Source organism: Leptidea sinapis, chromosome 6 (genome assembly GCF_905404315.1).
Source record: "Leptidea sinapis chromosome 6, ilLepSina1.1, whole genome shotgun sequence".
NCBI lineage: Eukaryota > Metazoa > Arthropoda > Insecta > Lepidoptera > Pieridae > Leptidea > Leptidea sinapis.
In genome coordinates, this window is record NC_066270.1 from 9,083,481 (window position 1) to 9,108,573 (window position 25,093).

The 25,093-nt window shown below is 35.1% G+C and overlaps 2 protein-coding genes across 2 annotated transcripts; one reads left to right on the forward strand and one right to left on the reverse strand.

Moving 5' to 3' along the window:
• The first annotated feature begins 1,289 nt into the window (after positions 1–1,289).
• On the forward strand, positions 1,290–4,593 carry LOC126965025 (RNA-splicing ligase RtcB homolog). The gene is made up of 5 exons (XM_050808448.1): positions 1,290–1,693; positions 1,783–1,913; positions 2,244–2,948; positions 3,030–3,194; positions 4,310–4,593. The coding sequence occupies exons 1-5, from the start codon at positions 1,402–1,404 to the stop codon at positions 4,535–4,537; spliced, it is 1,521 nt and encodes a 506-aa protein (XP_050664405.1). The 5' UTR covers positions 1,290–1,401; the 3' UTR covers positions 4,538–4,593.
• Positions 4,586–24,913, reverse strand: LOC126965013 (glycerol kinase-like). The gene is made up of 12 exons (XM_050808423.1): positions 24,522–24,913; positions 24,289–24,417; positions 23,876–24,005; positions 20,913–21,130; positions 18,381–18,593; positions 18,169–18,271; positions 16,807–16,914; positions 10,974–11,136; positions 9,546–9,747; positions 9,265–9,394; positions 7,709–7,801; positions 4,586–4,815 (listed from the first exon to the last, which is right to left on the reverse strand). The coding sequence occupies exons 1-12, from the start codon at positions 24,591–24,593 to the stop codon at positions 4,721–4,723; spliced, it is 1,656 nt and encodes a 551-aa protein (XP_050664380.1). The 5' UTR covers positions 24,594–24,913; the 3' UTR covers positions 4,586–4,720.
• Positions 24,914–25,093: the final 180 nt, after the last annotated feature.

Below are 25,093 nucleotides of genomic sequence, written 5' to 3' on the forward strand. Positions count from 1 at the left end.
AAATAGTAATCGTGCATAATAACTATAATAAGCGTATGCGGAAAGATTCGTTCTGACAAGAACATTTTATTTTATATAACGTAATATTAGCTCTGATAAGAACCATTTCATAATGCTGTACATCAACTCATAGAATCATACAGATCACCAGAAGTCATCTCAGTGAAGTTTCAAGCATCGTACTTTCTCTCGACGATCGCAGACATACTCACGTGATCAGTCATATGCTCCGCGTTACACAACCACACAGCAAGGCCGAGCGGACTCGACTGACGAGTGAAGCGTCGGGACTCGATCGCTATTTATGCAATTTTAATCAATGAGCGACAACGTAAGTGCGGAATGCTCATTGACATCGTATGATCCAGGTTCGACGCGAGTTTACACAAACTGCGATAGCATTAGTTTTAGAGCGAGATAGAACATATAATATTATTCTCAATTCTTATTGAATGAAACGTTTTACTATTGGTTAAAATGTAAGCTTTAGTATTGGTGTGTATTTTCGGAACTGGTAAATATTTTTTAAGCAACGATTGTAATTGGGTAACTAGTTTTAAGGATTTTGTATATATATCGTGTAACCTTTTAATAAAGGATATCTTCCATACATCTTCCACATATTCCTCACAGTCAAGCAGTTGTTTTATTTAATCGCCATACGCTCAGTCATTAAAAAGGGTACAGTACTCCGAAGTATTTTTCAATTTTCGCGTTACTCCTACTTCAGGGATTATATAAAAATGAGATCATGTGTATATTGTAAGTGGAGCTACAAAAAATGCGTAAAATATGTCCATGGTATGTCGTATTTTAAGTCATATTTTTTTTATCCAAAATTGGCATTTTACGTAGAATATCATAATGACACTTATTTTTAATATATTTACTTTCAATTATGTAAGCATTCATTTGTGAAATACGTCTGAATAATGATTATTTTTGTTTACAATTCTCCTAGTTTTTTGCATCATATCAATGGTTTCACTATCGATAGAATAAACATCATAAAATGGAGGTCTAACTCCATCAAGATTTTTTTTTGCCCATTAACTTAATGGGGGTTTTTCTTATAATCGAGTATATTTGAAAATGATTTAAATATTCTTATTTTATTGTATTTTGGTTTACGCTGATGGTCTTGTTACAAATACTCTAAATAAATAAAACTAGAGTCAAGTGACCATCAATTTGATGGCTGAATGCGCACACAGTGTGCGAATGTGTTGTGTAGTGCAATGCCAGAAAAAAAAATGTAAACTGTCAAGCTTGCTGTCAAGTGGCAAGTAAGAGTTTGGTTTGATGTGTGTGGTTGTGACTAGCCGGCTATTTTATTTTATAATTCTGTAATATTAGCGCTTTATTGATTTTTATTAATTTGATTTTTCTTAAAACGGAAAAATGGTTGTAAGGCAGTATAACGAGGAACTTAAATATCTTGAAAAAATTAACCCTCATTGCTGGAGAATCAAAAAAGGTTTTCAACCAAATATGAACGTTGAAGGTGTATTTTATGTAAATAATACTTTGGAAAAACTCATGTTGGATGAGTTGAGGAATTCATGTCGACCAGGAATGACTGGAGGCTTTCTCCCAGGTGTGAAACAGATAGCAAATGTAGCTGCCTTGCCTGGTATTGTTGGACGGTCCGTTGGCTTGCCAGATGTTCACTCCGGTTATGGTTTTGCTATCGGTATGTATATTTTATCATAATTATAAGTGTGTTGTTATGCATTCCGTGATAACCAGGACCTGAAAGTAATTTTAACCTTTAATTTCTAGGGAACATGGCTGCATTTGATATTTCTAATCCAAAATCGATAGTCTCGCCAGGTGGAGTTGGTTTTGATATTAATTGTGGGGTGAGACTTTTGCGAACAAATCTTCATGAAAAAGACATACTCCCAGTAAAGGTAGAGTAATCTAACTAATAATAATATTAATATAGGTTTCTAATTCGATGTAGTTCCTGAAAAACATTACAAGCCACAAACATCACATTTTAAGGAATTCATGTTTAAAGTTTAATAAATATTAGTGTATTCCATTCATGTGGGTTGGGCTACTAAGTCATGATGCCATTTTAAGAGTGACAGTAGGGCTGGCATTTTTTGTCAAGCCGTTAATATGAATCACATGACCAGTTTTTAGTTCTTAACTCAATTTGGACATGATTGTGGTTTGGAACATTTTTCTGGAATAATGTCAAATTATTGTTATTAACATGTACATAACTATTTTAGGAACAACTAGCTCAAAGTTTATTTGATCACATACCAGTGGGTGTTGGTTCAAAAGGCATAATACCAATGAATGCCAGAGATTTAGAAGAGGCATTGGAAATGGGAATGGATTGGTCACTAAGAGAAGGGTATGTGTGGGCTGAAGATAAAGAGCACTGTGAGGAGTATGGTAGGATGCTTAATGCAGACCCATCCAAAGTTAGTCTTAGAGCAAAGAAAAGGGGACTGCCACAGTTGGGAACACTAGGTGCTGGGAACCATTATGCAGAGATACAAGTAGTGGATGAGATATATGATAAATTTGCTGCTGGAAAGATGGGTCTGGAAAGGGTTGGTCAAGTTTGTGTTATGATTCACTCAGGAAGTAGAGGTTTTGGTCATCAAGTAGCTACAGATGCATTAGTGCAGATGGAGAAAGCAATGAAGAGGGATCAGATTGATGTGAATGATCGCCAGTTAGCGTGTGCAAGAATAAATTCAACAGAAGGTCAAGATTATTTAAAAGCTATGGCTGCAGCTGCAAACTTTGCTTGGGTCAATCGTAGTTCTATGACTTTCTTAACAAGACAAGCATTTGCGAAGCAGTTCCAAATGGCTCCAGATGACTTAGATATGCATGTTATCTATGATGTTTCACATAATATAGCAAAAATAGAGGAACATGTTGTTGATGGAAAGGTTAAAAAATTACTTGTTCACCGAAAGGTATTTATTATGACTGTATTAATTATTATTGTAACTGTATTAGAGTTAATTTTGGGTTAACATGTTGTATTATTTTTTCAGGGTTCAACACGGGCCTTCCCTCCCCACCATCCATTAATACCAGTTGACTATCAACTAACAGGACAGCCAGTACTAATTGGGGGGTCCATGGGAACATGTAGTTATGTTCTTACTGGAACTCATCAAGGAATGACTGAGACATTTGGTTCAACTTGCCATGGTGCTGTAAGTATTGGTTTGTAGTATAATTTGCAAGAAGCTGGAGCTGATAGATCTCCCAGGCTGTAACTCTGTTTGATGATATACAAGTATATATGTACAGATATAGTTTCAAGAAATTTACCAAGTTTTGTTTCTTTTTTTTATTCTAATAAGGGATGAGACGAAGAGGATGTTCAGCTGATGGTAATTGATATACCTTGCCCATTACAATGCAGCGCCCCTCAGGATTCTTGAAAAACCCAAAACTTCTGAGCAGCACTATAATTGCACACAGAATAGACAAACAGTGTTAAGTCTCTTTTTGCCAGTAATTTCACTAGCTATCTGACCTACAGACCGAAACACAATAATGCTTACACATTACTGCTTAACGGCAGAAATAGGTGCCATATCTAACCCCATAATCTAGCCTGTTGTTGCATTATGTTGTTATTGTCACTCCCTAAAATCGTAAAAAAAATGTAGTTCTATACTGTTATTAACTTTTTCGTCATTTAAATACATATAATATAATTTTTTTGTTGTTGGGAGAGCCACTAGTATTAGGGGGTCAGATGAATTTGTTAATAATAATGTTGATGTGGGTTATCTTGAAATAAGGATTTAGAAGAAGGTGCCTGAATAGCATAAATTTAAGGTACAATGAATGAACTACCATATTTGCTGCTAGCTTTCAGTGTTCCTTTGATAACATTTTGATAACATAATTATAGTAAAATATTTGATTTCTCAATCTTTTCCACCATGCATATAACACAATCGCCAATGTTGCTGCTTACTACTTCAAACCTGTGCAATGAGAGCTTCCTTGAGTGGTGTTTCCGGGACTAAATGACATGATTACCTAAAGAACTGCATACAAGGTGTATTACCTTGTGTATTGTTACCTTAAAAGCCGGAAAAGCTCCTGTGATTCCTCCGGCGTTGCAAGATAATGTGGGTTGTTTGTCCTCGTTTACCATAAAAACCAGCAAAATGTCTCTATTATTCTTTACCTTTGGTGTACTATACACACACACTTTCTTAGCATTATTTCACTACTTGTGTTATGTGGACTTGGCATAATATGCATGAGCTGCTGATCCTTGCTGACTTATGTTATTTTATTATGTTTATAGGGTCGTGCATTATCCCGTGCAAAGTCTCGACGCAACATTGACTACAAAGATGTTCTCAACAAACTCGAAACAATGGGAATTTCTATTAGGGTTGCATCACCTAAACTAGTAATGGAAGAAGCTCCCGAGTCTTATAAAAATGTCACCGATGTTGTAAACACCTGTCATGCAGCAGGAATTAGTAAGAAGACAATAAAGTTAAGACCTATTGCTGTCATTAAAGGTTAATAACATGAGTGTTTTTTGTACTGGATTTATTAAAAAGAACTGAACAAATACAAGGATTTTCCACTATTTATTTATTTCAACAACAATTAAACAATCTATTTTATAACAATAATACTGTATTCACCATGACTATGTATGAGGTATGATAAGCTGCTACTGAGAAAGGTATCTACAAACTATCTGCTACACTTTTAATTTGTCTGCTAAAATGACCAATAGCGCTGTGCCTAGGAAGAAGAGGCCTGATGGTAGAGCTGTCGCTGCATTGTCAATTTCATCTGCAAGTAAATATTTTAATATGTATCAAAATAGTGAAAATAGCAATATTTTACTCAACAGGAACTTTCTTTTATTTATGTAAAAATAGTGAATACAATATACAGTGTTATTACAAAAAATAATTTAAACATGGCTTAGACAGATGTTTTGTTAAACGGTTTCTAACTATTTAAACGACATCTAAAGATTGACGCTAAACAATTTGGATTTTTGGATATGTAATAGAACTTTTTTTATAACGAGTGTTCAACACATTTTTACTTTTTTGTAATAACACCAATAGATTTTGTTGATTCATAAATTAAAATCTAAGCACATAATGGTGTCAAAGTAAATATGTGTTTGTAATGAAAGCAGGGATATCTCTGTCACAGTACACTATGTTGACTACATGAGACTAATTGGTATAGTACATGATATCTGAGTTTATTCATACTACTATGACAGTATCTAACTGGTACAAATGTACTAGGTTTGGTTGTGCTTGTTCAGTGAAGTCATAAGTTACTTCTCTTTTAAGACTGAATAACTTGGTCAATAATTAAATATATATACAAGCAAGAAAGGGTGTTTTTAATTTAAATTTCTTGTAGATTATATTATAAAGTATTTGACATAAAGATAAATTTAAATTTTGAATAATATAATTATTATATAAATATAATTTATCTATTGACACAATAAAACCTCTATCCTGGCAGGGTAGACTTTTTCGATACAGGCTTATTTATTAATTATTTAAAAACAATTTTTTAATAATAATCTTAGATAACTAACAATCTATACTTAATTAACTATAATATAATATACATAGTACAGACAGGAATTTCGAACTCCTTCTTTGAATAACAAGTCAATCCTGAGAGTTCGGTTTATATTTAGCAATGAGACTGTGAAAGGTGTGTCTCAAAATTACATAAAAACTTTTAATTATAGTAGTTTATACTACTGTCTTAACTCATGAGAACATACGAATACACACTTGTGATTAAAACAAAATGAATTAAGTAGTACAATTAAATCGCATAAATATATTATTTCAATACAATTTTAACTATTGACCCCAAAGAATTATCAAGAGGCACTTCTCTATCTTCTACTAATTGACAAATATTTATGATTAGGTAAACTGCATATCCAAATAGGGTGTAAATACTACATGATAAGAGGTGGGACTGCCTAAGTAATAATTGAAATTTAGTTAGAATTTAGTTGCATTGATTTGACATAAGTTTCAAATAGAAGTAATCACAATATGGCAATTGGGGTCAAAGTGTAATCCGAGTAAGTTTGAAAGCGAACACTTAGTTGTTTAACGGCCGTTTTCAATAACCTATCTACCCTTACTTTAACTTACGGATACATTGCTGTCACCGTTTAATGACAAGATCTTATCTATCCATAGTTATGTGCAATATAGTTATATTCCAATGCTATCTGTCAATAGCTTATTGAAATGTAAGTAAGCGTAAAAGGATACATTTGTCTACCTCTAGTAAGTTAAACTAAGGATAGATAGGTTATTTAAAACGGCCATAAAACAAGTGGATTTCGGCTATCTTCGTTTTTTACAAGATTATATTAGTCAATCTATCAATGACTGCACGTTTCATACAATCGCTTTTTTCTCGAGTTTCGCTTGGCTGTGCATATCCTCCAGCTAAGTATTTGGAAGTTGAATTTAAAATTACGTCAACTAATTTTGAGACTAGAATCAATTCTTAGTTTTGCAAGCTGGTACTGTATGTGTTCACATTCTGTGGCAACTGAGAAGTTTGAATCATACATGTTTAAGGCAAACAACTATTTCAACATTTGTCGCAACTGTGGTTGGTATATTTTGCATGTGTAAGTATAACATTATCATACATAATAAACTAAAGGCTAAAATAATTAAAAGTTAACGACTTTTAAAGTGTTGCTGGGATGGCGGACAGTATATTACATGGAATTGTAAAAAATAAGTTGAAAAGTAAATAATATTTAAGGAATCTCTTCAAAATATAGAGCTGATAGGTGGTAAAAGTGTACATTATAGAGATATTTTACGTATATTAATGTATATCTTATAATTAGGATGATTTGAGTGAATAGCTTTCAAAGGCCATGCAAAATAAACCATCTTATAAACAAAATAAGGGTCAGAATTTGGTGAGGGAATAGTGTTCCGTACGGCACTTTAGATTTTCGTGTATCTGATAAATCTAGTGCCCTGGAACACTTGCCGATTTCGGAAGGCTAAAGACATCTCGAATCGATCGTAATCACTGCCAAAACATTGATGGTCAGTTAATTTGATTCAGAGTCCCCAGTTGTCAAGGTTTTCGAGAATTTATATTTCAGCACCTGGGAATAGCGAAGCCAAGCGTAGTCACCTCTTACCAATAAATGCGGAAAATTGGATATTCATTCACCACAATTTGCCACTTGTTAATTTTGCGTACTAAAATTTATAAATTTACAAACACTTTTGCCATGTCATTATAAAAATAAACTGTCAATGATTTTTTGTGGTATGATTTGCCTTGTTTAATAATTTGATTTTTTTAAATTTCAGTATCCGGAATCTAACCGGATACCGGATAGTACTTCAGATAGTGCAAACAAGACCGGAGACCAGATAGTTACCGGATATCCGTTTCATCTCTAGTACATAACATAAGTTAATGAAATGGATGGAGATATTCAATTTTTTTAATGTCAAAATCATCTTTGTCGAATGTATGAAATGTCAAAGACAGCTTGTCACGGCCATTAGCACCTTTATTTTGTTTTTGTCTTTTGTATAGTCTACTCTTTATAATTTTGTGTAATTGTATTGGAATATAATTTTTTTATTTAATTATTTTTGACTTTCCAAAATGTTGCGTTAGCTTAAAAAATCATTTTTACCTTGTTTCTCAATCGGTTGATTACTGTCATCTTGTGCCCAACCTAAACTTTTGTCCAAAGCTTTTTCCCAGCGTAATCTACGTATTTCTCGTTCTGTAATAAAATAAATGTAAACCTAGCTGTAGTATTGTACAATAGATCAAAATATTCTAAGTAAAAAATTTAATTAAAAAAGGAACACGAAAGTTGCTAAATGTTTGTCGATATATACACAACAGCATATAACTTTAACTCATAAAATAAACTTACGGTAATAATAATAACAATATTGACACACTTTTACACAAATTATCTTGCCCCAAACTAGGCATAGCCTGTACTATGTATGGGTACAAGACAACGATATATTTAATACGATATACTTACATAAACATCCACGACTCGGAAACAAACATACATATTCATCACATAAATGTTTGCCCCTACCGGGATTCGAACCCGGGACCTCTAGCTCAGTAGACAGGGTCACAAACCACTGGGCTATACAGGTCGTCTAATCGTCAGTCAATCAGTCGTCAGGTCTATACTAATGATAAGATGATATATTTAACTTCAATATTATTCAAATACAAATATTTTTATTCAAGATAGGATATGATATCACTAATTAAAAGTCAAAAACTACCACCCATTACAAAAAGTATGCCTCAGACCTGAAAAGAACGGGTGCTACAAACTCAGCGAGCTTTTTTTCATAAAAATATCGCGACCGCCCTCAGGCTATTAAATAATAAATTTTATCGTACGATATGGTTACAAACAATATCGTACGATAAAATTTATTATTTAATAGCCTGAGGGCGGTCGCTCCATTCCCAATCTGTGGTATCATTAAGAAAGTCATTTATGTTATAGTAACCTTTAACACACAAACGTTTTTTAACAATTCCTTTGAATATCGTAATACATTTGTTTCAAACATTTTCTGGGATCTTGTTGTAAAAGCATATACATCGGCCCTCCAAAGACTTACTAACTCAACTTAGCCGAGTAGTAGGCATTATACAAGTAAGGTAAATATAGCAGGTTCCACCAGTTTCGGTTCGGATCTTTCTTACCTATCGGCTATTATCCCTTTGTCTAGCTTGCATGAGTTCATATATTATTCTATTTTACTTTGACTAATGTGAAATTTTCTTATTGTGATTGGCAGTGAAACAGAAATTGATTAGTGACACAAATTTACGATGTCATACTAAACCATGCGTTTCAATTATTAATTATGTAATAAGGCTTTGAAAAAGACAGCAGTCGCTAGTTTCAGGCTATTTAGCCACATATGCCTGTAAATTAGAGGACTAATCTGACAAAATTAAAACTATCATACACAATGTGCCCAGGCAGTATTCTAACTTGGCTCTGTCCTTGGAATTAATACTTAAAGCGGCGTGTGACCACACCATATGATTTGTTTTCATTAGATCTTCTGCTGACTACACATCCCAATACCAGTTCTATGTCGGAATATCCAAACCTTACCTGGTAAGAGGTGTGGTGCCTATCCAATGGCCAGGTCGCAGAACATCACCTATTCCATAAAAAATAGTAATACCTACCCTCATTAGTTATTGACGGTAGAAAGGTATCTGACGGCGGACTTGGAGTAGAAGCTGGCCACACTCGTAATGCCCGGCCTGCCACGATCGCTACACCCAGCGCTGTGCTCTCCATCATCAATGGCCGTATCTAAAATACAGATTACTTATTAACATCTTTGTTTCTTGGAACAAGTGCCGCTTTGAATTTTTGGGTTTTTCAATAATCCTGAGCGGCACAATTACCAGCAGCTGAACGTCCTGCTCGTCTCGCCCCTATTTTCACAAAAAAAAATACTAACAACAGGAATGCCGAGTATATCCGCTTGCATCTGCATGAGGGCGACGTTCTGAGCCATGCCCCCGTCGGCCAATAGCTGCCTCAATGGCGCGCAGTCGACGGCCATGGCGGCGGCAACTGCGCATGTCTGTTGACAGACGGCTTCCAGTGCGGCACGTACTATGTGCTCCCTGCGAGTTTTACTGCTTATTCCGCACATAATTCTGAAATTTTACGTTTTTAAAGTTATACTTCTTTAGGCGCGTTATGAATAAATGATGAGAGTGAAATTTTACGATGCGCGCGCATAACTTTTATACAAAAAAACAGGGTGAAATTGGTTCTTAAAATTTTCTGACGTTTGCGACATTCGTTATTTTTGAAGTTATACTTCTTTTGGCACGTTATGAAAAAATTATGAGAGTGAAATTTTAAAAGGCGCGCGCATCACAGTAACACAAAAATAACAGGGTGAAGTTGGTTCCTAAAATTTTATGACGTTGCGACATTCGTTTTTGTTTTGGTTTCTTCGTCCATTATTAGGACAGGCAAAGGGTTCAAGCCTATACAGCCGTATTCGTTATTTAATAATTAATTGTCAAAGCCATCTTTGCAAGATTTTTTTTGGGATTCGTAGTCCATTATCAGGATAGGCAAAAGATTCAAGCCCGGACAGCCGTATTCGTTATTTAATAATTAATTGTCAAAGCCATCGTTTACTTTGTTACTACTACTTGCAAGATTTTTACAATATTTTGTCAACTACTACAGACAACTTTAGTCGCTCCGAGTTTTTTTTATGAAAAGGGAGGACTAACGACCGTACCTGTTTTTAAGTGATCACTGTCGCCCACATTCTCTTCCAACACCAGAGGAATCACAGGAGCGTTGCCAGCTTTTATAAAACACCAAGGAAGCTCATTCAACAGCTTTGTTGTATGTGGAAGAAGGTTCCTTGAAATCCGCATTGTGGAGGAACGCGAATTGATTATTGTTATTTACAAAACAAAATTAGTTTGTAAGGTATATAATATATGTATCATGTTCAAAACAAAGCGTTTTAAGTATCAAATATTTCATTACACAAATTTGAAAATTACTCTGTATAAATGGTTGTACTTAGTTAAGCAGAAAGGACTCAAAACACACAAAGACATTTTGAATTATAGGTATTTCAGTTTCAGCTCTTAATAATCTTCCATATAAGTATCATATAAAATATCAAAAAACAAACAGCTTCCATGTACATTTTAAAATAGGGTTTTCTCTACATGAGAGATTCGATCTTGAGGAGTATGATGGCATACTTGACTAAAGTGTGGTTTAAGTCCTTTCTGCTTAACTACGTCCAAATATAAATTTATCACAAAATGGACGCATCAATATAGTGAATACATGAAATTATTTTTAACTAAATGGGACTTTATAGGGAGTTGTAATTTATAGGTACCCTCTTGCATCCTTGCGCCACTGTGGAGAATAAAGGCCATTGAATGCTGGCACAAAACAGACACTTCCTTCCTCGTTATCAGCAACATCCATGGCAAGAACATCTGTGTCTGATATATCATTTACTATACCAAGTCCGTGTTTCAACCACTGCATTGTATCTCCTGTAAGAAACAGAAGAAAGATGGGTAATAAAGGTTGTGTTAAAGAACATGTAGAGTTAGGGACTACGCGCATTTATTCAGCTCTTTTCAGCTTTTGTCCATAGAAAACAACAATTTTGTATGGAGACGTGTACGCGTCGATTCAGCCTTCCTTCATTCTGCTTTCGCGGCAAACCAGCATAAAATGAGGATAAATGTGTTTTTATTATGCGAATGCTATAGAGAGCGTTCGGCGCTGTTCCGCCGCATACAGCGCTGTTCGCCGTCGAATGCGGCGGAACAGCTCTTTACAGGGATGGTTCGCGACTCCTTGTCGACAAGTTGCGACCTGTATTGTTCCTGCATTGATTTGACGTAATCATTATGCACGCAAAGACTAAAGAGTGCAGACGTGATTTAAAGTTATTATTCTCATTCTTACGACGCCGCGCCGTACGCGGCTGATAGAAGCAGAGATGTATAAGTGTGACCAAAATCGTTCAGCGAAACGCGAATGGAGTTGAATAAGTGCGCGTAGTCCCTTAATGCTATGCTCTCACGTCCCGAGCGCGCACAGACGCCACCTGCTCAGTAGTTTTGGCGACAAACCTGGCGCAGCCACTTAAGACGCTATAGCAGATAGCCACTTGTGGTTACATTAGCCGAGGTATCAATATGCGGTTTATGTTACGGGTTGCTAGATAAACAAGCTTGGTTATTGTAAACAAAAAACGTGCTTTGTGATATATTCGTGCTGTGATATCGCCGCTCGTTCAGACTTATACGAGAAATTGTGATTATTTTGATAAACGCGTCAAAATAAAAATACTGCAATTGAATTCTTTGTATTATTTTTACTAAAGTGGACACGTTATAATATGGTCTTTTATTTTCTTTCAAAAAAATAATTTATTTTTTATAAAAAAAAATCACACAATAATGTTCCCGTTGTGCCTTGTTTTATGGCTCTACCAAGAGCAATTTATAATATGCCCGTTAAAAAAATTCTGTGGCGTTTTTGTCTAGGGGTAGATATTAGCAGTTTTTTGACTTGCCGTTGCAGTATATAAGCCTACACGGGAGTGTTTGGGAGGTTTATGAGACCATATTCCAAGTGCCAATACAGTGAGATTCACGGATTGTTTTAATCCCTACTAGCTGTTTCCAGATAGACAACGTACCAATACATGCCGGTAGTACATTTCACATCTACTTGTCGGTCAGATCTTTTCAGTCGGAAAACGTCCACTGCCGGACAAAGGCTTCCCCAAAATATCACGTGTGTGATCTACGGTCTGTGACTATCAGTCCTGAGGTGCCCTCACCCAACCAATTCCGGCGATATTGACCAGATCGTTCGTCCATCTTTTGGAACGCCTACCATAACTAAATCTTCCGGGACGTGGTCGCCATTCGAGGATGTTACTGCTCTAATTGCCATCTGTCCGTCGAACTAGGTATGTGCCCTGCCCACTGCCACGTCAGTTTTGCAACTATCTGAGCTATTTTGGTGACTTTGGTTCTCCTACGGCCTATGCACTGCGGTAAGATGGCGCCTGGCATCAGCCGGATTCTAGCTTCATTCAGATTTCCATCACAACGTTCATCTTATTATAGTGCAGTGGTTTTTCATTGTCTTATGCACCAGACATTTTAGGCAGTACTTTCGTTCGCTGGAGTGAGCGAATAGTTTTCACTTTCAGGCAACATTTCGTGTGAATCAGATCCCCCCATCCTCCAAATTAGGAAGGCAGGCGAAAAGTTTAGATTTTTTTGTTAGAAATAGTAAGGGCAAGAGACCAAGTGGCTGATCCCGAGCACGATGGATTGATCCTCTCGCAAAAGTTTTATGATATTATGGTGAGGAATCGATGGTGAGCCTGATTACTACCATCAAACTATCATAATCACTAAAACGTACAATATGTTTGTCTCGCTTACCCTTATGAGTTTTGCCTATTATTGCCATCTTCATCGTATGTCTCACTGTTCTTACTTAGACTCAGTATTTAGAATCTACCCGCAATTTCTTAAAATTACGTATTTATCTAATAAATGCACGAGTAAAACAACACCGCATACCTTTAAAATTATTATTAAAATGATTCGTATTATGTTTTTAAGTAATAGTATTGATAATGTCTTATAATATCTATAATTTAAGTATTTATTATCAGAACGTCCGTGGTCTAAGAACAAAAACTAATGAAGTTTATCGTAAAGTCTGTATGATTTGTTATGACGTAATTATATTTACTGAGACGTGGTTAGAAGAGAGCATATCTGACTCCGAGTTCCTGGATGATCGGTACCTAGTTTGGCGACGTGACCGTGATTATAGTTTAACGGGTCAAACATAGGGCGGTGGTGTTTTAATAGCTACACGTAAACATTTGCAAGTCAAGTTGCTGCCGCAATTTAACTCAACAGCAGAAGACCTTTGGATAAGTGTACGCATCAAACAAGCAAATACACGTAAGTGGATTGATTTGTATCTCTGTGTTATTTATTTGTGCGAGCCGAATAACGGCTTGTCATTTAGTAATCAATTGGCAAACTTCCTCACAAAATTAAATTATGCGTCATCAGTCAACCCTTCCGATGCTTTTTTGGTTATTGGTGATTTTAATTTAAGCGGTATTGTTTGGCAACCAACAGATACTAGTAGTTTTAATAGTACTTGCATGAGTTCTTCGGATGAGTATTCGCTAACGGACGAAATGAGCGCATTATGCCTGAATCAGTTTAACGGCATACTTACATATATATACTACAAACAGAACAGACTATTAGATCTAGTTTTTTCGAACCAATTAATCTATGTATCCGAGTGCACCGATCCTCTTACATCCATTGATACTTACCACCCTGCTTTGTTGATAGATGCAGAATCATTTGAAATCACATTAGATCACGCGCCGCGGCTCCGCTATATTTATGATAAAGGTGATTTTCAAAATATTAACAATAGAATCAGAGGTATTGACTGGGAAGGCGAGTTTTTATCTCGCCCTATTGACGAGTGTGTTAGCTTCTTAAATGAAACGGTATATGCCCTTCAAAATTAGTATATACCAATAAAACGTGCACGGAACTATTCGTATCCAGTTTGGTATAACTCAGCTCTGATAAAAGTGATTAAGGAGAAAAGTAAATACCATATAAAAAATTTAAGAAATACGGTAACAAATCGGATTATTTTATATATAATTTATTACGTAATAAAGTTAACCAATTAGAATCTATTTGCTATGAACAGTATATGAAATTAACTGAGGAACTTAACGGAGGAGAAAAACTCCAAAACATTTTTGGAAGTTTGTGAAAAGTAGGTCACATTCTCATTGTATGCCTAGTCTAATGACATACAATAATAATAGCTTAACAAGTGGAGAAACTATCTGTAATGCGTTCTCAACATACTTTCAAACAACATTTCGTAACCCCACGACACACATAACAATAGAAGTATATCCTCTTATTCTTCAGATAACGGTGACTTAACTCTTAGTTCTGATTTAAATATTAATTCTGATATTCAAAATATTGATATTAATGTGCATGAAATAAAATTATTACTTGATAGGCTAGATATAACTAAATCTCCAGGCCCTGATAACATTTCGTCATTTTTTCTTAGAAAATGCTCTTCCACTATTGTTCTTCCTATCTCCATGCTTTTCTGTAAATCACTTTCTGGCTTTGTCCCTAAGTTATGGAAATCGTCATTTATTACACCAGTACATAAGAAAGGGTCTCGATCTGAAATTACGAATTATAGACCAATTTCAAAACTTTGCATTATTGCTAAAGTCTTTGAGAGGGTCATATATAAGCAATTGTATGCTAACTTAAAAAACACCTTTAGTCCCTTCCAACATGGATTTCTGAAAGGTAGATCTACTGTTTCTAATCTTTTACTTCTCAACAATTTTATTACTGACGCTATGGATAATGGTATGCAAGTCGATGTAATCTACACCGACTATAGTAAGGCGTTTGCAAAAATCGACCACAATACATTAATATGTAAGCTATCTCAGTCGGGAATACGGGGTGACGTGTTACGGTGGTTCTCGTCATACATAGATAATCGTTCACAAGCTGTTGTACTAAATAACTACATTTCTAGTTGGGTTCCAGTTCCTAGTGGTGTTCCCCAGGGATCACTACTTGGTCCACTTAATTTTATTATCTATGTAGGTGATATAGATTCCTGTTTTAAGTCTTCCAATTTACTTTCCTTCGCTGATGATATGAAAATATTCTCTTCAATAACATCAATCCTTGACATGATTGCCCTTCAAGAGGATCACAACCGCCTAGAGGAGTATTGTCTTACTAATAAACTAGAACTTAATACATCAAAATGTTCAGTAGTCACATATACCCGTAAGATTAACATCCTACAAACAAATTACACATTAAGAGGTCAGATGCTCTCTAGATGCAATGGTACGAGGGATCTCGGCGTTTACCATGACTCTAAGTTGCTATTCAATGATCACATTGATAAGATAGGTAACAAGGCTTCAAAGGCATTAGGTTTTATTAAGCGAATTTCAAGGAATTTTAATAATATTAAGACTATTAAGATACTATATTGTACTTTTGTTAGAAGTAATCTGGAATATGCTTCACAAATTTGGAATCCTACATATAGTACGTATGTTGACCGTCTAGAAAGTGTTCAGAGGCGATTTTTAAGATATCTTTGTTTTAGATTTAAGGTACCTTACGATTCTAATAGCTATGTTGATTTGTGTAAAAAGTTTCACTTCTTACCACTGAAAGAACGGCGAAATATAACTGACTTTTTATTTATGTTAAAAATTATAAGCAATCATGTCGATTGCCCAGATCTGCTGCATAAAGTTAATTTTAATGTACCTCAAAAAACTGTTAGATATAGCCCTCCACTTTGTGTTCCTGCTGTTAGTAGCAACTATAGGCAAAACTCATATATGGTGCGAGCGTGTAAAACAGTAAATGATGTTAGTAGATTATTAGATATTGACATATTTGCTACAAGCATTTCCAAGGCAAAGCAGTGCATAACCCTCAACTTTTTTAATTAAGTATTGTTTTTTGTTATCTGTTTAAAAGTATCTTTATTGTCATGAATTTGAGCCGAAAAATAGTGTTCACGTATATATTTTATATTACTTCTATTAGTGAAAACCTGTAATTGGCTATCTGTTACTATTTAAGTTTCTACAGAAATTGTATTAGCTGTTGGTTTTCCTTAAATAAATAAATCATCAGTCATAATGGATATGACCAAGAAGAAGAAGTTTAACGGTCTTGTTTAAGTTCTCTGGTATTTGGGCAAAGAGCGTCGGTGTTGCAGACGAAGGCAGTTGCCTATTTCCCGACGCGATTTCGATTACCACTATGATTTTGATGTTTTAATTCATATGTGATGAAAGAATCAAATCGCGAGGAAACCTACACACAAATCCTAACTACTTTGGCGTTTCATCATTCAGGGAGGGTTTGGAAAAGGTGACTCAGGCGCATATTCCTTGATTAGATGGGGGGTGTCGAAAGTTTTGAGGCTTAAACATGAAGAAGTATTAGCCGCACCTACACCTTTTCGGGTCAGAATAAAACAGTATGAATGCACCATAAATCAACAATGTATGAGTTATTGATGTAGATGTATGAGCTATGACATCTTAAAAACCGTACCTGCTATGGCAACTGATCCTTCTAAAGCATACACTGGCGGCTCGTCGGGTCCCATTTTATATGCTACAGTAGTTAGAAGTCCATTCTGGGAATGTACGATAGATTCACCTAAAAACATTTCATATTTATTTACATTTTTATCAAAAATCAGATACATTTCGCCGAATTTTGAGTAGTAAAAAGTGAAACTATTTACCAAGAAGAACATTAAGTTTTTAGAATAATAAGATACCTTTCGGACGTTCAGCTGATGGTAATTGTAATACCCTGCCCATTTTAAGGCAGTGCCGCTTAGGATTTTTGAAAAACCCAAAAATTCTGAGCGGCACTACAATTGTGCTCATCACCATGAGACATAAGATGCTAAGTCTCATTTGCCCAGTAATTTCACTAGCTACGGCGCCCTTTAGCACGAAACAATAATGCTTACACATAACTCCTTCACGGCAGAAATATGCACCGTTGTGGTACCCTTAATCTAGCCAACATTTGTGCAAAGAAGCCTCCCACTGGTATATGACCTAAGTCGCCTCTTACGACACTCTTAGGCCTGGGACTTCCCTATTGGACAACCGCCTCTGAATACTTTCCATAGGATCAACAAACATGTTATAAGCAAGATTCCAAATTAGTGAAGCATACTCAAGATGAATTGCTCTTACAATATTTTATTAAAATTTTTGATATTACTAAAACTGAAATATAGAGTTAGATGCTATAAACTAGACAAAAAAAATGTTTATTTGTAACGAATAGTACACGTAAATAAAATAAATTAAGATATGAACATACTGTCACATCCGCCCACAGAGTAAACCAGTACTAAATCTAAATTACCCCACTCGTTGTCACAGACCGTAATACACTGCGGTGTTTAATATTATATTTAAATTAATTAGTACGTTTAGACGTACTTTAAGTTTGTTAAGTTGAAGTTTATTTTTATTTTTAAATTAATTCACTGTTTTGTTTTTGAATAGTTTTAAGTTACAACCAATAATTAGCTATTAATTTATATAATCTTTAAGGCGACGTCATCAAATGGCCCAGCGCTGGTTTTGAAACCAGCAAACATGCTGAGTTGGGCCCACTTTGTGACGTATAGAAAATGGTATTCCTCAATTTTGTTTACGTTTAAAGTTTTACTTTTTAGTCTTTTGTTATTAGATGTATCTACTGTACTGTAGCGTCACAAATAAACATTTCTTAACTGCCTGCTTAAAGTAGTCTGATATGACACGGTTCTGTCCCCTTACCAATCTTTGGGGATTTTAATGGAATGTCACCTGAAGTTAAGTGATCACCGCCGCCTGTATTGTAATTATGTCATCCTAAAGAACTAACTCCCAAAAAAAATATTACCTGTATTATACAATAAAAAACAGCCAGTACCGTACGTACATTTGACTTGACCAAACCTCAAGCAGTTTTGTCCCACCAATGCTGACTGTTGGTCTCCTAGACACTGTAAAGAAATATCGGTTATATTTAATAAACATACAAAACATTGATTTTTTAAAGTTAGCTATCAAGTTTATACAACTTACGCATTAAGAATCCATTAAGTAGCCTACCCCAGCGATTGGTGTGCCAAGAAGTGATCCCGTTGATATGTATCCATATATTTCCGAGGAACTTTTAATCTTTGGTAGAATTTGTTCTGGTATGCTGAAGAAACGTAACAGTCCTTTATCCCATTGCAGACTTCTGAGTGACATGAGTTGAGTTCGAGATGCATTTGTAACATCTGTTGCATGTATTCCGCCGCGACTGCCTCCGGTAAGGTTCTGGTGAAGGTAAATAAGGAACAATGAATATTTTGTAAGAACCGGTATCTCGCCATCAATAGATCAATGAATGTATATATTTCAAAATAAAAGGTCCAAGAACCAAGAAAATCCATAGCAGAACTCTTCATTTCAATTCGTTCATGGATACGCTCTTTCACCACAGCCTACGCAACACCCGATGGAAAAATGTCTCAAGCTGTATCGCCCAAACTGACACGTCGACTTATCAGCCTAAACAGACACGATATCCGAATCATGTTGGGCACCTTAACTGGTCACACACCACTAAACAAGCACCTTTTCACAATCCTAAGTGCAGAGGCTGTCTGGTCGAGGACGAAACCCTAACTCATGTAATCCCGCAATGAGCAGGGGTGTCAAACCAACGGGCAAAAAACCTTAGTGATAACAAGGTCGCTGCGAGAAGTCTGCGAACACCCCAGGAGTGTGTTGAACTTCTGAAAGAAGCTGGGCTGGTTGGAATGACTGGCCAAAACTTCACGAAAAATGGACCCAACGGAGCGGTCTAATTGCGGAAACAGGAGCTGCTTTACCAGAACCTCTTTACTCGAAGTAGTTGGCGGATTGGTATGGAAAATTTCTGATTATCAATCAATGGATTGATGGTATTATACCATCTTGGAGACGATTTTACCACATTTCGTTGTTTGTCTTGTCTGTATAATATTCTATGTGCGTTTAGTTAGATATCCAATAGGAGAACAAAAAATTGTTAATAAACAAGAAGGGAGATAAAGTACAGGTTACTTATTTTCGTTGCTAGTTTGTGAATCCCTCGAAAGATTCATGCCATTTTGACACCTACCATCAACTTAGCCTAAGCCCTCTGAGGATCCTACGCCTCTTTAAAGTAATAGGTCTTGAGGATATAAATCAAATATCCGCACAGTAAGGGCACACATTTCCTAACTAGTAAGAAGCCTTGATTTGCGCACCTCACTTTTAATGTATAGGGAATAGGGCAGGCCATCTAGCGCAAGCAGGAGCCACAATAGATCCTAGGATTTTAGTGTATTTCAATACCCAAATCTTAAAATAAAAAATCAACTAAGCTCCATTGATGACTGATATAAAAACACCTAATCCTAATCTATATCAGGGGCGTGTATATCATATAGACAATTAGGAAGTGCCTACCTCGTTAAGAACCTAAATAAATATTTCACTAGTGTGAAAGTTAAAATACCTAGGCAGTCTACAGACTGCATATATGAAGCAAGCAGCATTTCATACAACTTATGTTGTACTACTTGACTAAAGCGCAACTATGACTAGTTAGATCTACAGTGCCTTCCTTGCTTAGAAAACCAATGTACGTCCCTGATCTATATACAGGTTGTCCCAAAGTTATGGGACATGAAGGGAAAGTACCTTAAGAAAATCAACAGGCAGCGGACTCATTACAAGATTGGCGATTTGCGTAAGACAAGAGCGATCACATTTTGATCATTTAATTAATTAATTTACAAAAAAATACCCACTTAATTGACTACTTTCTTTTAAAATACTATGTTACTTAAGAAGAGTAATTAGTTTTTGGCCATTCTTTCGATTGGCATTATAAAAGTAGGGGTTTTTTTTTACATTTCAATCGGTGAGATTACCAGACGAGGCAAGTAATTTTTAGAAATTCTTTGAATGCAGAAATACTAACTTTTAAAAATAACATAAAGTCTTCTTTCAGTAAAATTGTCTATCTTCGATATTTAAGGTACTTTCCCTTCATGTCCCATAACTTTGGGACACCCTGTATATATAAGAGATTTCCACCTGTGTACTTGTCACGATATCTCTGGAACCATAAGGCATAGAGACTAGAAATTTGGTAGGCATAATCCTTTCGCCGAGTAGAGGTCAGCTAAGATTTTACGAAATTCCATCCGCAAGAGTTGTTTTTTTATTATTAATAGAACGTCTGTCGGGTCAGCAAGTAATCTATAAGAGACTAACTTGTACAACTAAAATTGCAACTATCATTTTCAACTGTGACAATATGAAAATATCTTAAATAATTTAAATGTATATATACAGTCTGTTGCTGTTAGCCAACCGATGAAAACAGACCAGGAATAATACTTTAATGTGCGTGACAAGCTGACAAACTCGCGATTTTTATGTCATTTTGTGTTAGTTTGCGTGTATTGCTCATAATAGAGGTAAACTGTCAAACTCATTTTTTTTTGTCATTTTCACAGATCTCACAGTCTACATGACAACATATAAATGATCAAAGTCTAAATAATTGAAAGGCAACAGTTATAACAAATATAATAATAAAATTTAAATGATTTTTACCCATATAAGCCATGAATCCACCGTTCCCGCCATACATTTCCCATTGCTGATAGCTTCTTTTACTAATGCTACGTTTTGTATGAGCCACTTCAGCTTAACAGATGAGAAGTACGTCGACAATGGAAGACCACTTGTTTGAGTGACTGAGTTTATGCTATGTGCTCCTTTACTTTTCTTTAGATCATCAATAATCTTAGATGTTCTGACATCCAACCAAACTGTAACAACAACATTACAAATGAGGAACTATGGATAAAAAGCTTTCTTATGAGAATGTGAGTTATTTCGATAGATTGTATTTATTTTTTAATCTAACCTTGTAAGTTTTAAAAGGGTTAAAACTTAGTGTCTCGTAGCATGAATTAAGAGGTAAAAAATATTTAGTTGATAGAGCTTTAGGCAACGATTATAATTCTGCCACACTTATTACAAGGTAATGCACCATTCCAGAAGAAAAAGGATTATAATTTATAACCTTACCTCAAATGATGACATTTTATGGGGAGGAAAGAAAGGGAACGCCTATGGTTTATAATCTGGCACTCGCCGGCAGCTGCCGCGGCACGCTACACTCGGCTCGTGCGTTGTTTTAAATGTTCTAACAGAACCTAACCTAACCAATTTTTATAAATTGTGGTTCATAGAGCTTTGGTCTAATAAAAGAAAAATAATTATTGTTCTATTTTTTCTGGCCTTACAACTCTGGATTCTAGCTTTTCTAGTCTAAATTAATTAATTAATTTTTGATGAAGCCGTCTAGTCTGTCTCAGACTATATTTTACGTTTCATTTTAATATTTTTCATTTACAATTGACAGTTATTAGCAAGTTTTTAGCCTTCCGCCGCAATGACATCGCTCACCATTATTTACGTGATTTACCCGTTTGAGGTTTTTTTACCTCCTAATAAGTGCTATAGGATACTAGGTACAACCCTTTCAAACTATACTTCTTTTGGCATGTTAGGGAAATATTAACAGAGTAAATTTTAAACGATGTGCGCGCACACCGACAGCCAAATTCAACACCCTGATGTTAGGTGGTCAACTAGACCATTTGTACCATACTTCAGACTTTTAAATAAATAATGTGTTATAACAATATTATATTTATGCAATAATTTAATATTACTTTGATATCAATTAACTTTAATGATATTATAGATTACATTTTATAAATATCAAAGACATTTGGGTTAATAGTTACACATGTAGAGTGGTATAATTCATGTCAAATCTTTGCTTTTTTATATATAAGACGGGATAAATGTGCAAGAGATTTACGTTGTGGGAAGTGGTGAGGCATCCATCCAGTGGAAAACTGCAAAATCAGGAGTGAAGAAATGCATTGCAGGCCTAGCAGTATCCTCTATGTTTGAAGGTTCCTGAGTCGTATCAGTTCAAGGAAAACTGCAGCCACTAATTGATTCCACAAAGACGCTGTAACGAGTTGTAGAATGCCAGGTGTCAACATGATGAGGTTCACATTTTAATGTCATATCTGGTGGTTGAATTCGCTGGACAACTTCTCTAAGCACTCCCCATGATATATGCGGTAGAAGATGCAGAGAGAACCAACATCTCACAACGCCAATGGATTAATCGCCAATCAGATATGACTTGATCGTCAAGGATTGGACCCACTCTTTATCATATGTTGTCTGTTTTGTTGTTTTCACTTTTACTTCCTCTGGTGTTACAAGATAGCATGAGCTGCTGTGATCACATACTACCAGATGACCCGTATGCTCATTTGTGTTCCTCTTCTGTAAGCAGGCTGGTACTGGGGAGAGCAAGAGGTGAGAACAGTATGCCATGTGAGGTCGAATTTGGATGGTCAGGTCCAGCTGGATGCTTGAATTAAAGTACTGGCTCATCCTACTGAGTACACCAAGCTTTTTGGTATTCTCTTCCAAATGGCCACAAAACTGAACATCAATTGATATATTCATGCCAATTGTGGCAATACTAGCTGTGGCAGTTGACTTAAATCAAAACTTTAATAATAGAAGATACTATATACTAAGCTAGAGGTCCCGGGTTCAAATCCCGGTAGGTGCAAGCATTTATATAATGAATATAGATGTTTGTTTCCGAGTCATGGATATTTAAATGTATTTATGAATGTTTATATGAATATATGTATGTTTAAGTAAGTATATTGTATTAAATATATCATTGTCTTGTAACCCGTAACACAGGCTATATATGCTTGACTTGGGGCAAGATAATTTGTGTAAAAAGTGTGTCAATATTATTATATATATAATATTATGTATATATTAAGATAATATAATAAAATAATATTATTAATTGTGAATACACAAACTTGTGTTTCCTTAGACTTAAAGTGGACTTAATTTTATTGACTTATTTTGTTCTGTTATGCTAAAGAAGTATAATTTCTTACACACACACACAGATATTTTTTTTATTATCAGATTGTAATTATCAGTATACAAACACATACATACCGAGCTAATAAAATTTATTTTATGTAAAAAAGTGTGCAGATTGTAGTGCATTATGACTATTTCCAAAATGACACTTAGTTTTACCAATATCTGTCAATGGCAATTAATATGAAGCACCCCATGCTTTTTAAAAATTTTTTGTTAGTCACACTATTTCTAATTTACTCATGTTATAAAGTATTATTTATTAAATTATTTTCAGGGTGTAAACCAGTACAAGAAATGATGTTGAGGCTTGTAAAGTTTTATTAAAAATATTGCTATAATTTTTTATTATTTACTAACTCTCTTGTGTTTCTGGGGTTGGGGCTAAACTAGAGAAACGGATAGTAGTTTGGCTGGGTACGGGATATTTGGCAAGCTACAAGGCCGGAGAGCCGGATATTGGGCTCCGGTGCAGATACCGGATAGGTCCCAGATATCTGTTTCACCTCTAGTCTAAATGAAAAGAAAATAAAAATATTAAATATTCTGTTGAACTAAATAATTACCGATTGCACTGTATAAAGGCTCGCCAGTTTCAGAATTCCAAACAATTGTTGTCTCCCTTTGATTTGTTATTCCAATTCCTACAACATCACCTGGGTCTATATCCAATTTTCTCAAATTATCAATGGTCTCCTGTCAATATTAAAGTATTTCATTTAGCACTCATCACTCATAATTAAAACAATTATCTCAAAAATTAATTACATTATGTGCTTTTACATCCAAGCACTGCATGCTATTAATAATAAACTTGTATAGTCTCGTTAAAAAAGGCACCTATGGTTGATTACTTATTATATTATATCATTTAATTCACTATTAAATCAATTGTGTGAGAAAAGAAGTCCAGTTCACATTTTTCTTTTGTAACTTACAACTGTAAAAGCATGCGAAAAAGTTAAAATGTATAACTTACTTCAATACACTCTAAGACAGCACTAAGAATTTCTAATGCATCTTGTTCAACCCAACCTTCTCGTGGGCTGAACCTTTTAAGAATTATCTGGTGGTAAGTCAATACTTCTGAAGTGTTTGCTGCAAACACCTATAAAAAACGGTAGTAATCATAATAAATTTATATTTTTATGCAATAATATTTTTGTACTATGTACATATTTATGTAATATTTTATATTTGTCCAATATTTACCAAAAACTTTACGTTGGATGTTCCTTCGTCAATTGCTCCAATTAATGGGCCAAATTTACCAAATTCCCGCATAGCTGGACACTCTAACTATATTACTTAAACTCGCCACTCGGCTTTACAATTTTTCGTTCTCAGGTCCAAGTTCAACAGTTATCTCACAGGGAAAACGTCTTAGGTCGGTAATTTGATGTTTTGTTTATATTGCATTCCGACATTTGTTTTAGACAGTACTTACGTAATTAGTGTTTGATTGTTTGTGTCGAATTTATTGACTTGCCACAAGTAAGTGATCTCCTTAAAAATGTTAAGATACGAATATTTTTAAATAAAATTAAACATTCAATTTAAACTCTAGACCTGGCGATCAAAGAATCTATTTACTGTAACCAAAGAGAATATAACCAATTTCCAGTTCCACAACGTTCAAGAGACGCGTACTATATCTTGATACCAACATAATCACCTAATGATGTAATACTAATAGCAGAGCTGCCAATATAGTAAACCGATAAGGGTTGGAATCTATCCGTAATTTTTATCGATTTATAGCTAATTAACTGTACTATACAAAT

Coding starts and splice junctions, on each gene's coding strand:
- LOC126965013 (XM_050808423.1), bottom strand. CDS start 24,593: ATGCGGGAATTTGGTAAATTTGGCCCATTAATTGGAGCAATTGACGAA. Junction 16,915..18,168: donor TTTTTTATTGTATAATACAG/GTAATATTTTTT, acceptor AAATGTTTTTAG/GTGAATCTATCGTACATTCC. Junction 7,802..9,264: donor ACCGTCAATAACTAATGAGG/GTAGGTATTACT, acceptor ATTTTATTACAG/AACGAGAAATACGTAGATTA.
- LOC126965025 (XM_050808448.1), top strand. CDS start 1,402: ATGGTTGTAAGGCAGTATAACGAGGAACTTAAATATCTTGAAAAAATT. Junction 1,914..2,243: donor AAGACATACTCCCAGTAAAG/GTAGAGTAATCT, acceptor TAACTATTTTAG/GAACAACTAGCTCAAAGTTT. Junction 2,949..3,029: donor AATTACTTGTTCACCGAAAG/GTATTTATTATG, acceptor TTATTTTTTCAG/GGTTCAACACGGGCCTTCCC.